At 37.0% G+C, this 13,570-nt stretch overlaps 1 protein-coding gene and 1 pseudogene across 3 annotated transcripts in view; one reads left to right on the top strand and one right to left on the bottom strand.

The window, feature by feature from the left end:
• Window positions 1-13,570, bottom strand: part of TAF4B (TATA-box binding protein associated factor 4b) — a 165,245-nt gene that overhangs the window by 82,096 nt on the left and 69,579 nt on the right. For 2 of the 3 annotated variants that reach the window (XM_054537749.2, XM_054537750.2), the window contains exon 10: window positions 6,357-6,398. The exons of the other annotated variant lie outside the window; for it this stretch is intronic. In XM_054537749.2, coding sequence (XP_054393724.2) covers window positions 6,357-6,398 — 42 coding nt within the window. The remainder of the gene's footprint in view (window positions 1-6,356; window positions 6,399-13,570) is intronic. 3 annotated transcript variants of the gene reach the window in all.
• On the top strand, window positions 11,448-11,554 carry LOC112130025 (small nucleolar RNA U3; annotated as a pseudogene).

Raw genomic sequence — 13,570 nt, 5'->3', positions numbered from 1 at the left:
TAGTTCTTACTCTGTCTTCTTTTCTAATCAATGTATTTGCCTTAAATTCCAACTAATTTTATTGATCATATTAATCATCTTCATCACATATCACTGCAGCTTTTTTCCTAGCATGAAACAATGGAAACAACCTAAATGTCCATCATTATGGAACTTTGTTAAAAATATCAAAATCACAGTGAATATGTACTGATGAGACAATCTCCGAGATTACTATTAAGTGGTAAAAAAAAAAAAAAAAAAGCAAAACATTATGTATGTATTATATATTACCATCTGTGTTGAATACTATATCTAGGGAGCTCCATCTTGTCATGTACCGTCAATAAAGTATACTGTACCCAAGAAAAAAAAAATACTATACTTAGAACAATACACAAGAAACTGAAAAAAAGTGGTAACTGGTTGGCTCTAGGCTGGGAACCTGGGTAATAGGGGGATAAAGAAGTCAGGGGAACCCTTACTTTTCCCATTGCATACCTTTTTGTACCTTATAAATTTTGTGTACAATGTTCACATTACCTAGTCATATAAATGAGTTTTAAAAATATAAACACTTTTAAGATCTAGTTATTTCCTTAGATTACTAAATCCGTAATAAGTTTGCCTTCAATATTCTTTTTTCACCTCTCTCAAGCAGAGCCTCTCTATCACAGTGAGTCAGTAAATTCACACAATATCCTGCTTATTCCTTCTTCTATGCTTTAAAGTTGTTTTTCTCACAGGAATTTCCCTCTCTTCTTATTAACTCAAATGTAGCGTAGCATACTGCAGTACTTCTCAAGCAATAGTGTTTTTAGGAAACACCTAGGAAGTACATTTAAAATGCAGGTCTCAATGTCAAACACACATCCACACAGTACCAATGATTCTCATTTGGTAGGCCTATGATGGAGACCAGGGATTTGGAGTTTTCTAACAGGCACACTTAAATGATCATGATACAAATGATCTAAGGACCACACTAAGAAAAATACTGAGTTACAAAAATTAAGAGTACTGATTCTAAAGAGGTCAAGGTTTCAGTCCCTGTTCTGACCATTATTAATAGGATGGCTGGGTGCAGTGGCTCACACCTGTAATCCCAACACTTTTGGAGCCCGAGGTGGGCGTTTGTCTCCTGAGGTCAGGGGTTCAGCACCAACCTGGCCAATATGGTGAAACCCCATCTCTACTAAAAACACAAAAATGAGCTGGGTGTGGTTGCATGCCTCTAATCCCAGCTACTCGGGAGGCTGAGGCAGGAGAATCACTTGAACCCGGGAGGCAGAGTTTGCAGTGAACTGAGATTGTGCCACTGCACTCCAGCTTGGGCGACAGAGTGAGACTTCATCTCAAAAATAAAAAATAAAAAATAAATATTAATGGATGACCATGGACAAGTTTCTTCCCACCTCTATTCATTGATCCCCCTATCTGTAAAATGGGAGTGAAAATGACCCTCTCATGTAATTTTGTGTGAAAACCGTATTAGAAACTAAAACTGCATCAGAAACTAAAAATTGGTATTATTCATTGAAAAATAGCAAATATATATTACCATAAATAACATACTTTAACGAAAATTAACATCAAAATTTAAAAATAGAACAAGAGTGGTACTGCCTTCTATATTTACAAATCTTTTTAAAATCCACGGGTCCTCTTGCATTTTGAATGGGATCTGTTACTTCAGACATGGTTTTGCAACATCATCCATTGGTAATATGGAAAATACTAGTTCACTGAGTTATACAGTTCTTCCAAATTTAGATTCTAACACATAATCCAAAATTACATGTATCTCCACCAATCAAATCAGAAAATATAACTATTGGAAAGCTGTCAAACTCATGGTAATAGATACAAGTTTTGCAAAATTTTCATTTTTGCTTGATAGCTCAAACTTTATCATTGGCAAAAAAAAAAAAAAAAAAAAAAAAAAATACTGTCAGGTTTTTTTCCCTAAAGTGACAGACTCACTTCATTCATTTTCATGAAAATGTCTGTCAAATGCTGGTCTATATATACTTACAGTTCCTAAATTTATAATGAACATCAGAAATATGATAAGGATTTTTAAAATACAAGTTCCTGCCATACCCAATCTCCAGAGATTTTATTCTAGATTAGATCAGCTCCAGAAACCAAAATTTTAACAAATTCCCTGGATAACTCTGAGACTGCTGATCTATAGTATACTAGCAAACATTTAGTTATCAATTGCTTCCTAAAGTATGTACTAGCTCTTTCCTATATTCATGTTCTAAATTCAATTATTAATTTCGTTTTTTTTTCTCTTATTTTTTTTTTTTTGACACGGAGTCTCACTCTGTTGCCCAGGCTGCCAGGCTGAAGTGAAATGGCGCAGTCTCGGCTCACTGCAAACTCCGCCTCCCAGGTTCCAGCGATTCCCCTGTCCCAGCCTCCCAAGTAGCTGGGACTACAGGCATGCACCACCATACCCAGCTAATTTTGTGTTTTTAGTAGAGACAGGGTTTCACCATGTTGGCCAGGCTGATCTCGAACTCCAGACCTCAGATGATCCGCCCACCTCGGCCTCCCAAAGTGCTCGGATTACAGGCGTGAGCCACTGCGCCTGGCCTAATTTAATTTCTTAACAAGAAATTTTTAGATTTTTCACACCACAGCATTATAATTGTCTCTTGGCTTTGATCATTCTTGAGAATGCTCGTGACAAATAAATAAGATATGCCCTATCTCCCGCCTATATAACTTCAACCTTCACTTCATGGTGTACCTACCTCTAACGTCCTCCTTCTCAGTTTATTCTGCACTAAAGTACACAGATAAATTTTCCTGAACATTAACTTTACTACGACAAAATACGACTAAAAACTTTGAAAGACTTCACAAAATAATTTCCAAGTCTTCACTCATATACTCATATAATTCACTTGGAATGTTCAACAACCTCATTTCTTTTTTCTCTCTCTCTTTTTTATTAAGACACCCAGGCTGGAGTGCAGTGGTGCAATCTCACCTTTCTGCAGCCTTCACTTCCAGAGTTCAGGTTATTCTCCCGCCTCAGCCTCCCGAGTAGCTAGGATTACAGGCATGCGCCACCATGCCCAGCTAATTTTGGGGGGTTTTTTGTTTTTGGCTTGAGTGCAATGGCTCCATCTTGGCTCACTGCAACCTCTGCCTCCCAGGTTCAAGCAATTCTCCCTGCCTCAGCCTCCCAAGTAGCTGAGACTACAGGCGCACCACCACACCTGGCTCATTTTTGTATTTTTAGTAGAGATGGACTTTCGCCACGTTGGTCAGGCTGGTCTCGAACTCCTGACCTCAGGTGATCTTCCCACCTCAGCCTCCCAAAGTGCTGGGATTACAGGCGTGAGCATACACAAGGACAAATAGACTCGTAATACATGAAACAATGAATTATATATGATGAAAGTTAAACATAAGTTAATATACACTAGAGAATCTAATTCCTGCAGTATGGAAAAAATGGACATTAAAATTGGTAGAGTAATACCATCTATGCAAATAGCACATAATCTGGTCCTATATTATTTTCCAAGAGTGTCTTTTTAAGGTAATAAAAATCACACTAAAACCCCTAGTTGTTAAAACACCTTCACTACCAGATATAGTATATAGATATTATCCATATTTTATTATGTATCTCTAAAATATAAGGACTTTCAATAAATTATCACATAAAAATATTGATATTAATTCCTTATTATCATCACATCTTCAGTTGAAATAGGGTTATGCAAACATGCAGAGGTACTATCCTGTTTGCCACTTCTGATTCTGAAGTATGATGGAAAGAACTTGAATCTCTGGCACCCTCTGGTGTTTAAGCACAATACAGCTTCCCATATTCACCCCAGCTATACTGACAAGCAGAATAGAAAACACAATCTTCTTAGCAGAAAAAGTCACAAATGAATCCCCTGAAAAAGTGTAAGTTAACCAAATAGTTTTAAAAAACTATAAAAATATCATTCTATATTATTAAATGTCATACAGTTTGGTCAAGACAAGAGCTAATACTATTCGCTACTATTTCTTCTTATTTAACAAAAGAGCCAACATCGAGGGTCTATTATCAGTTTCATTTAAAAAGTAACTGAAGTAGGGCTGGGCACGGTGGCTCCTGCCTGTAATTCCAGCACTTTGGGAGGCCAAGGCAGCTGGATCACGAGGTCAGGAGATCGAGACCATCCTGGCTAACACGGTGAAACTGCGTCACTACTAAAAAAATACAAAAAAATTAGCCGGGTGTGGTGGCGGGTGCCTGTAGTCCCAGCTACTCAGGAGGCTGAGGCAGGAGAATGGCGTGAACCCAGGAGGCAGAGCTTGCAGTGAGCCGAGATTGTGCCACTGCACTCCAGCCTGGGAGACAGAGTGAGACTCCGTCTTAAAATAAATAAATAAATAAATAAATAACTGAAGTGATGTAAGTATCCAGGGAAGCAAAATTAAATTTAAAAAGACATCACTATGAAAAGATATGCATAAAGCCATGTGTGACTGTGAATTACTAGAAAGTACTGTACAAAAATGAAAAGTGCATCTTTGTACAAAAATATCTAAGAAATAGCTGAGATTATAAATACTCCTTTTTCAAAACTCACCATTTCAACAAATATTTGAATGCCTATTATGAAACAGGCAGTGTTCTAAACACTCGGTATACATACAATGGTAAACAATCATTGTAAGCTTTCATAGACAATTAAGAAGAAGTGGGAAATACATGGAAGCAAGGGTAAACAAATAAATGAACAAAATAATTTTAGATAGTACCTCAAGACAGCAGATATCACTGTGGAAGCTACTTTATATTGGTTGGCCAAGCAAAATTTACCTCTCTAAGGAGGTAGATTTGAAATATGAAAGACCATGTCATAAGAAGACTGAGGGACAGCTTTCAGTGCATACCACATTGAAAACTGTACAGTGGGTTTTATCAAAATCTCACGTAACCCACAAATAAACACCTATGTACCCCCCAAAACTAAACATTAAAAACGTTAAAGAAAATAATAAATAAATAAAATTGTACAGCGGGACCATGACTACTAGTGTGTCTGAAGAACAGAAAGGAGGCAAACATGGAGCACGGATCCCTAACACCACGGACTGTGATCCTTGCAATTCAGTTTTTCTGAATATGAGAGATAAATTGCTTATGCAATGGCTTTTCAGTTTTTCTGTTACCTACAACCTTACCAAATTCTAACAAATATAACCATGGTTTCAGATGGGAATCTTCTATATCATAAAAAGAAAATTCTTTAACCCAATTCTCTGCCCCCACCACTCAAATTAACCTAATCACACAATTCTATACAAACTTCATGGAACTGCCATGCTGATTCTAAAATTCATGCACGAGAGAAAAATAACGAGTAAAATTAAGATACCTTCGATAAAAAGGAATATAGAAAAAGGACTTACTTTAACTATGGGCTAGAAAAATAAAGATGTTATAACAATCGAAAACACCAAAATAGTAATATCAAAATAAAACAAATATTTGGGAGGCCGAGGCAGGTGGATCACCTGAGGTCAGGAGTTTGACACTGGCCTGGCCAACATGGTGAAACCTCGTCTCTACTAAAAATACAAAAATAAGCTGGGAGTGGTGGCACGTGCCTGTAGTTCACAGCTACTCAGGAGGCTGAGGCACGAGAATCGTTTGAATCCGGCAGGTGGAGGTTGTGGTGAGCCGAGATCTCGCCACTGCACTCTAGCCTGGGCAACAGAGTGAAACTGTATCTCAAAAAAAATAAAATAAAATAAAACAAAAATATATCACTAAAATGAAATTTGCCCTTTTATAAATGGGAATTTACTATAAGATAAAGGTGGCATTGCAAATAAGAAAGTTAAAGATGATGAACTCTTTACTAACTATTGCTGAGACAATTCATTTGAGGAAAATTTAATCTCTGCCTCATACATTTACAAAAATAAAATCAAGAATTATTGAAGATATAAAGGTAAATATCTATATTTGAGGTAAGTGCATACAGGTATCTTAGAAGAAGATACAGAAGCACATCATTCTGGGCTCATAATACGAAAGGATACATTAGAATTCAAAAGCCATAAAGGAAGAGACTGCTAAACTTTATACTGTAATTTAAAATTTCCATATATGAAACACTAAAAACAAATTTCCAAGTTAAACAAAAAACTAGGAGAAAAATACTTACAATATATACATCAAAGAATTACTACTGTCCAGCATATGTACATAAGTCTGGAAAGCAATAAGTAGTCAACAGATAAATGGGCGAAAGTAATAAGCCAGAAATTTCTCAAAGAAAATACTTATAGTGACATTTTTCCTTCAGGCAGTAAGTGGATTAGATTTACTGAGGAGCAATTACACAGCATAAGACATTTTCATTCCATTGTTTGGTTCACAGGACCTGTCAAAAAAAAAGGTGTCAGTAAAAATAAGCAATAAGCATAGCCTAAAGGAAGAATTGCCTCAAGGGCAAATGACTGTGGCTAGCACTAGATCTTGATTACAGTGGGAAAACTGTATCTGAGACTCCTGGGTAAGTCAAGTTACCTGGAACAAGACTAAAGTGGTTCCAAGTCAACAGTAATCCCTGGGTCTACTAGAAACAGTCACAAATCCTCTCTGGAAGAAAGCAAACTCAGTTTAGACCCCCAGGTTTAATCTGATTTACCTGTCCAACAAAGTTTTACATTTATTGACTATATTTTTTACTTCTAAAAGTTCTATTTGGTTCTTTTTCAAGTATTTGCAGTCATTTTTAAAAATAAATTGTTTCTTCCTCATTCTTGAGATTCCGTATTTTATTTTTAAATACTTTATACTATTTTTTAACATTTACTATTTAATCATCCTATGTTTGAAGTCACAGGAATTCCAAATGTATTACTGTTTCCCTGTAGCTTGACTCAAGGATACTTCCTTGCATGTTTATCTTTAAATGTGAACATATATTTTATATGAACACCCAAAAACAATGGAATAACATCTTCAAAGCAAAAAAACAAAACAGTCAACCTATCTTGACATTGTCTATATAAATAATCTAAAATCATCTAGAAATTATTAGAAATAATAACAAGGCTGTTGGTATATGATTTTTCTTAAGTCCTGAATTTCTCTATGCCAGTAAAAGAAAAGGCAGTTACCAAAAATATTACTTATAATAACAACAAGAAAGATAAGATATCTAGGAATAAATCTAACAGATAAATGCAACAAATCATGCAGAATCTGTATAAATAAAATTATACTACTTTATTGAAAGATATTTAAAAAGGTACATATAATGGAGATATAAATCATGTTCATATAGAAGGATACAAATTATAATAAATCAGCTGGAAGACAGTGGGCCTATGGACTCAGGCCATGCCAATTCAAATTCTAACAGATTACTGGTAGAATTTAACAAGTTGATTGTTAAATGTATAGGGAACAGCAAAAGCCCAAGTAGAGCCAAGGAGTATGAAAGTGGAGGGAGTATGAAAGTGGAGGGGGTATGAAAGTGGAGGGGGTATGAAAGTGGAGGGGGTATGAAAGTGGAGGGGGTATGAAAGTGGAGGGGGTATGAAAGTGGAGGGGGTATGAAAGTGGAGGGGGTATGAAAGTGGAGGGGGTATGAAAGTGAAGGAAGAAAAGGAAATAAGAAGGAGAAGTAGGTAGAAAATATGCATTACCAAATATAAAACTTCTTTTGAAATTATAGTAAATTAAACTGTATGCTATTGGTAATTTTAAAATTAACCAATAAAATGAAATAGAGATAAAAAAGATTAACTATTGATTAGAGGCATTTAAAAAAAAGAAAGATTAAAAAAAGAGAAGACCCATATATATATGACATAGGAGACATTACAGATCACTGACGAAGGACAAATTATTCAATAATGCTGCTAGAACAAGTGGTTTCCTATATAGGGAAAAATGAATTAGGATCTCTAAACCTCCAAACCATAGGAAAAAGCAAAAACCAAATTTTAACTCCTGAAGACAAAAAGATATTCAAATAGGCTGGGCATGATGGCTCACACCTGTAATCCCAGCACTTTGGGAGGATGTGGCAGGAGGATCACTTGAGGCCACCAGTTTGAGACCAGCCTGGACAACAAAGCGAGACCCTCATCTCTACAAAAAATTTAAAAACTAGCCGATTGTTGTGGCGTGGCGTGTACCTGTTGTCTTAGCTACTCTGGAGGCTTGTTTGAGTCCAGGAATTTGAGGTTGCAGTGAGGCATGACAGTGCCACTCAATGCACTCCAGCCTAGGTGACAGAGACCATTTCTCAAAAAAAAGAAAAAACAAAACAAAACAAAACAAAAAAAATTTAATATGAAACTTCAAAACTTTTAGAAGACAATATAGGAGACTATCTTTGTGATCTCCAGAAGGATCTCTAAAATAAGGCATAAGTATTAATCATAAAACTGCCAAATTCAACAACTTTAAAATTAAGAATTTCTGTTCATCAAAATATACCGTAAAAGAAAGTAAATTGCAAAACACTAACTCTAGTAGATATTTGTAACACAAAAAAAGTATGAAGAATTAAAAAGGACTCCTGCTTCTGTTACAGACCATTACTCATATCAGACAATTGTTTTGAGGACAAGAAACTAATAAAGCCAGAACAATTTTAAGTTTATTTGAAGGCATCAGAGAGCTGCCGAGGGAGCCACGTCTTGAAGGACGACAGCCCTGAGAGAAGAGAACCTCACTGAAGTAACCCCAATTTTCTCCATGTTGTTTTTCCTCTGGGCACATGCTGACTCTTGATGTGGAAAAAGACACTAAGAAGCCACAGAGACAGCAGCTGCTAAGAGGCAGAAAAGCCAACAGAGCATTAGGGAATCTCACGAGGAGAGAGAGACAAGAAGTTGAAGTCCAAGGCTGCCAGAAATTGAGGGATGAATGGACCATGATCCTATAAATAAGTGAGGCATTTACCAATTTTTTTCATACAAATCTGACATTTAATTAAACATTACCAAGTGCAGCAAAGAAACAGGATTAAAAAGCCAGATAATAGAAATAGTCACAGGTAACCCGGACATTGGAAACATTAAGCATTTGACTTTAACCACAAGTGGCAGGGTGTGGTGGCTCATGTCTATAATCCCAGCACTTTGGAAGGCTGAGTCAGGAGGATCACTCAAGGCCTGGAGTTCAAGACCAGCCTGGGAGACACAGCAAGACCCCACCTCTACAGAAATAAATTAAAAAACAAGTTAGCTAGGCGTGGTGGCACATGCCTGTAGCCCCAGCTACTTGGGAGGCTGAGACAGGAGCATCACTGGAGCCTAGGAGTTCAAGGCTGCAGTGAGCTATGATTGTGCCACTGTACTTCAGCCTGGGCAACAGAGCCAGACTGTCTCAAAACAAACAAACAAACAAACAAAAAAAAACACCACAACAACCAAAGAAAACCACACATGCACACAATAAAATAACTACAATTAATTGTTCAAGAACATAGAGGCAAACAACTATACCACAGGACAATAATCCATTAAAAAAGAAATGATGGTCGTGGTTTCTAGTAATGCTACAATAGTTTGATCGATAACAATTACAAAATCTACAAACAGTTTTTAAAAGGCAATCATTTGGAGACTTAATAAAAGCAGGCAGAAAACAGGGGTAAGTCAACCTTGGATGATGGGAACAGTAATGGGTAAAATCTGTGAGTTTATGTCTTTTGGTCTGAAAGCACTCCCTAGTCTATGCAGCCACATGACTAGTGGCTTGAGATGTCCCAATGACAGAGCTTCAAATACATAATATAAAAATTGACAGAACTAAAGGAAAAAACAAGCAAAGGGAAAAAAACAATCAGAGTGGGAGATTTTAATACCCACTCTAAATAAGTGATGGAAACAGTCTGAAAAATAAAACCAAAAAAAGCCCGGGATATAGAAGATGTGAACACTGTCACCCACCTTCACCAAACTGATGTAGACAACAAAAAACTACTTACCCAAACTGAATAATACGTAATTTCTCCCAAGTGCTCATGAGCTATTAATCAAAATTAGCCACACTGAGAAGTCTCAATAAATCTAATAAAATTGAAATTATATGTTCAAGAATATGTTCTCTGATCACAAAACTGTATTAGAAAACAAACAAAATATTCCAGAAAAGCACCAAATATTTGTACCAATAAATTAAAAAAAGGAAATTATCTTGACATGAATGGAAAGGCAAAAAAAAAGAAAAAACAAAAAAAAAAACACACCCTATAATCAGTTGGGTGCTAAATCAGTATTTAGGGAGAAATTGATAGGATTTTTTGTTTTTTATTTTTTATCTTGTAGCCTCAGCTCAAATGAGGAAATGTATAATTTTAAATGCTTACATTAATAATAATAATAATAATAATAATAATAAATGCCTACATTAGAAAACAAGCCAGGCGGGGTGGCTCATGCCTGTAATCCCAGCACTTTGGGAGGCCAAGACGGGAGGACTGCTTGGGCCCAAGAGTTCAAGACCAGCATGGGCAACATAGTGAAACCTCAGTTACAAAAAATAAAAATTAAAAAAATTAGCCGGGCATGGTGATGCGCACCTGTAGTCCCAGCTGCTCATAAGGCTGAGCTGGGAAGATGGCTTGAGCCCAGGAGTTTGAAGTGGCAGTAGCCATGACTGTGCCACTGCACTCTAATCTGGGCAACAGAGTGAGACTCTGTCTCAACAACAAAAAAATTAACAAAACTGATAAAAGCCTACTAATAAAAAGAGGGAGACTACATATTTTATAGACATTAAAAGGATAAAGAAATAAAATTAATTTAATGCCTGAAAAAGTCAACTACAAAAATGAAATCCTTGAAAAATGTATATACTATACTACCATTAAAGCATCTATACACATTCAAAAGAAAAGTATTAGGAGCAATTTCTTGTTGATAAATCTGAAAATCAATATGAAATGTATAAAAACCTTAAAAAAATACAGCTTCATGAAATTGGCATTAAAATGAAATAGAAAATCTAAATACCTTTATATCTATCAATGAAATTGACTTTGTCAAAAAACATTCTCCCAAAGAAAACAACAGACCTATCTAGTTTCAATGGTAAATTCATTCATACATTTAAGGAAGAAATCATAACAATTCTACACAGAAGCTTAAAACAAAGGAGGGAGAAAGACTATGACTCATTTTTTTAAGCCAATATAATCACAGATACCAAATCCTAGCAAACACACTGTAAGAACAAAAAACTATAGACCAAATCCCTCATGAATATCAACACAAAACCCTTACAAAACATTAATCAATGCAGCAATAAATAAAAAGGCTAATACCCCAGGAATGCAAGAACATTCAGAAATTTAAAAATCAATGTAATTCACGATCCTAGAATAATAAGAAAAATCAATGACCACCTTAAATAGATGCAGAAAAAGTTCATGACAAAAACACTCATTTTAAAAACAGGCAATAGGAAGACTATACTTTCAGGGATCATTTCTATAGTTCTTTACCAGAGAAGTTTCTCTGAACACGTAGAGAGAGCACTGTGCCTTGGGGGAAAAAAAAAAAAAAAAGGGGCCGGGCATGGTGGCTCACACCTGTAATCCCAGCACTTTGGGAGGCCGAGGCAGGCAGATCACCTGAGGTCATGAGTTCGAGACCAACCTGACTAACGTGGAGAAACCCCGTCTCTACTAAAAATGCAAATTAGCCATGCATGGTGACACATGCCTGTAATCCCAGCTACTCAGGAGGCTGAGGCAGGAGAATCGCTTGAACCTGGGAGGCAGAGGTTGCAGTGAGCTGAGATCATACCATTGCACTCTAGCCTGGGCAACAAGAGCAAAACTCCATCTCAAAAAAAGAAAAAAAAAAAGGCAATAGGCTAGGCATGGTGGCTCATGCCTGTAATCCCAGCACTTCGGGAGGCTGAGGCGGGAGGATCTCATGAGGCCAGGAGTTCAAGACCAGCCTGGGAGACATAGTGAAATCCCTGTCTCTACAATAAATGGGAAATTTTTAAAAAAAAATTACTTGGGCATGGTAATGTACACCTGTAGTCCTAGCTACTTGAGAGCCTGAGGCAGATGGGTCGCTTAATCTCAGGAGTCTGAGGCTGCAGTGAGCTAGGATTGCACCTCTGCACCCCAGCCTAGGCAACAGAGCAAGACCTTGTTTCTTAAAATAAAACAAAAACAGGCCGGGCACGGTGGCTCACGCCTGTAATCCCAGCACTTTGGGAGGCCGAGAAGGGCGGATCACAAGGTCAGGAGATTGAGACTATCCTGGCTAACACGGTGAAAACCCGTCTCTACTAAAAATACAAAAACAAAATTAGCAGAGTGTGGTGGCAGGCACCTATAGTCCCAGCTACCCAGGAGGCTGAGGCAGCAGAATGGCATAAACCCGGGAAGCGGAGCTTGCAGTGAGCCGAGATCGCACCACTGAACTCCAGCCTGGCAGCCTGCGTGACAGAGCAAGACTCTGTCTCAAAATTAATTAATTAATTAATTAATTAGAACAAAAACAGTCAAAATATTTGAACAGATATTTCACAAAAGAAGTTACATAAATGGGCAATAAGGACAAATGCACTCAACATCATTAGTCACTAGGGAAATGCAAATTAAAGTCACAGTGAGCTACAACTACATACCAAACCAGAATGGCTAAAATTGGGGGGGGCGCAGGGAGAGACAAAGTAAAACTGCAGTATCAATTGTTAGCAAGGATGCGGAGCAACTAGAACAAAATCTCTTACTTTGTTGGTGGGAATGGAAAAATGGTATAACCATTTAGGAAACTAGTGTGGTGTCTTCCCATAGAGTTAAACATATGCTTACACACCTACCATACGACTCAGCAATTCTCTTCTATGTATTTATAGAAAAGAAAATCTATGTCCATACAAAGATATAGACACAAGTGTTCCCAGCAAGCTTTCTCATTGCCAAAAACTGTAAACAACCCAAATATCCATCAACAGATAAAGTGATAATTCAGTGCAAACAAAAGCAATATACCTGTATAATAAAATATTACTCAGCAATAAAAAATGCAACTACTGATACATACAACAACATGGTGTATATAAAACACATTATGCTACCAAAAGAAGCCAGACACAACATGAACTGTATGATGTGTGAATATTGATGACATGAATTGGGTCACTCATGTCATACCCAACTAAAACAGAATAGAGAAGCCAGGGGGAAAAGCATGCAGGGCACGAAACACTGCTCTAGAAATGTAATTCTCTGCGAGTCCAGCTGCTGAAACTGCCTGTTGTAATCTGAGACCAGTTTATTCTATAACTGCTGAGACAACTTGCCGCAACTCTAGAACTATTTTGCCTACCACCTTCACATGTCAATCAGAGCTGACCAGCTTCCCAGAACCTTAACAGTGCCAATGGATTTTCTTGAAGAGCATTTCATGTCATGTCTCTTTATTAATCTCCAGCCTTCTCTTTGTTCTTCGGACATACCAGAGATGATCTGGTCTGTGTGTATGCTTTGAACTGCAATTCTTTCTTCCCAAATAAAATGTTAAATTTAGAGATTCACTTCTACTTTTTTTTTTTTTTAATGAG

The sequence above is a fragment of the Pongo abelii genome, chromosome 17 (assembly GCF_028885655.2).
Source record: "Pongo abelii isolate AG06213 chromosome 17, NHGRI_mPonAbe1-v2.0_pri, whole genome shotgun sequence".
Taxonomy (NCBI): domain Eukaryota; kingdom Metazoa; phylum Chordata; class Mammalia; order Primates; family Hominidae; genus Pongo; species Pongo abelii.
This window is presented reverse-complemented; position numbering and strand designations above follow the sequence as displayed.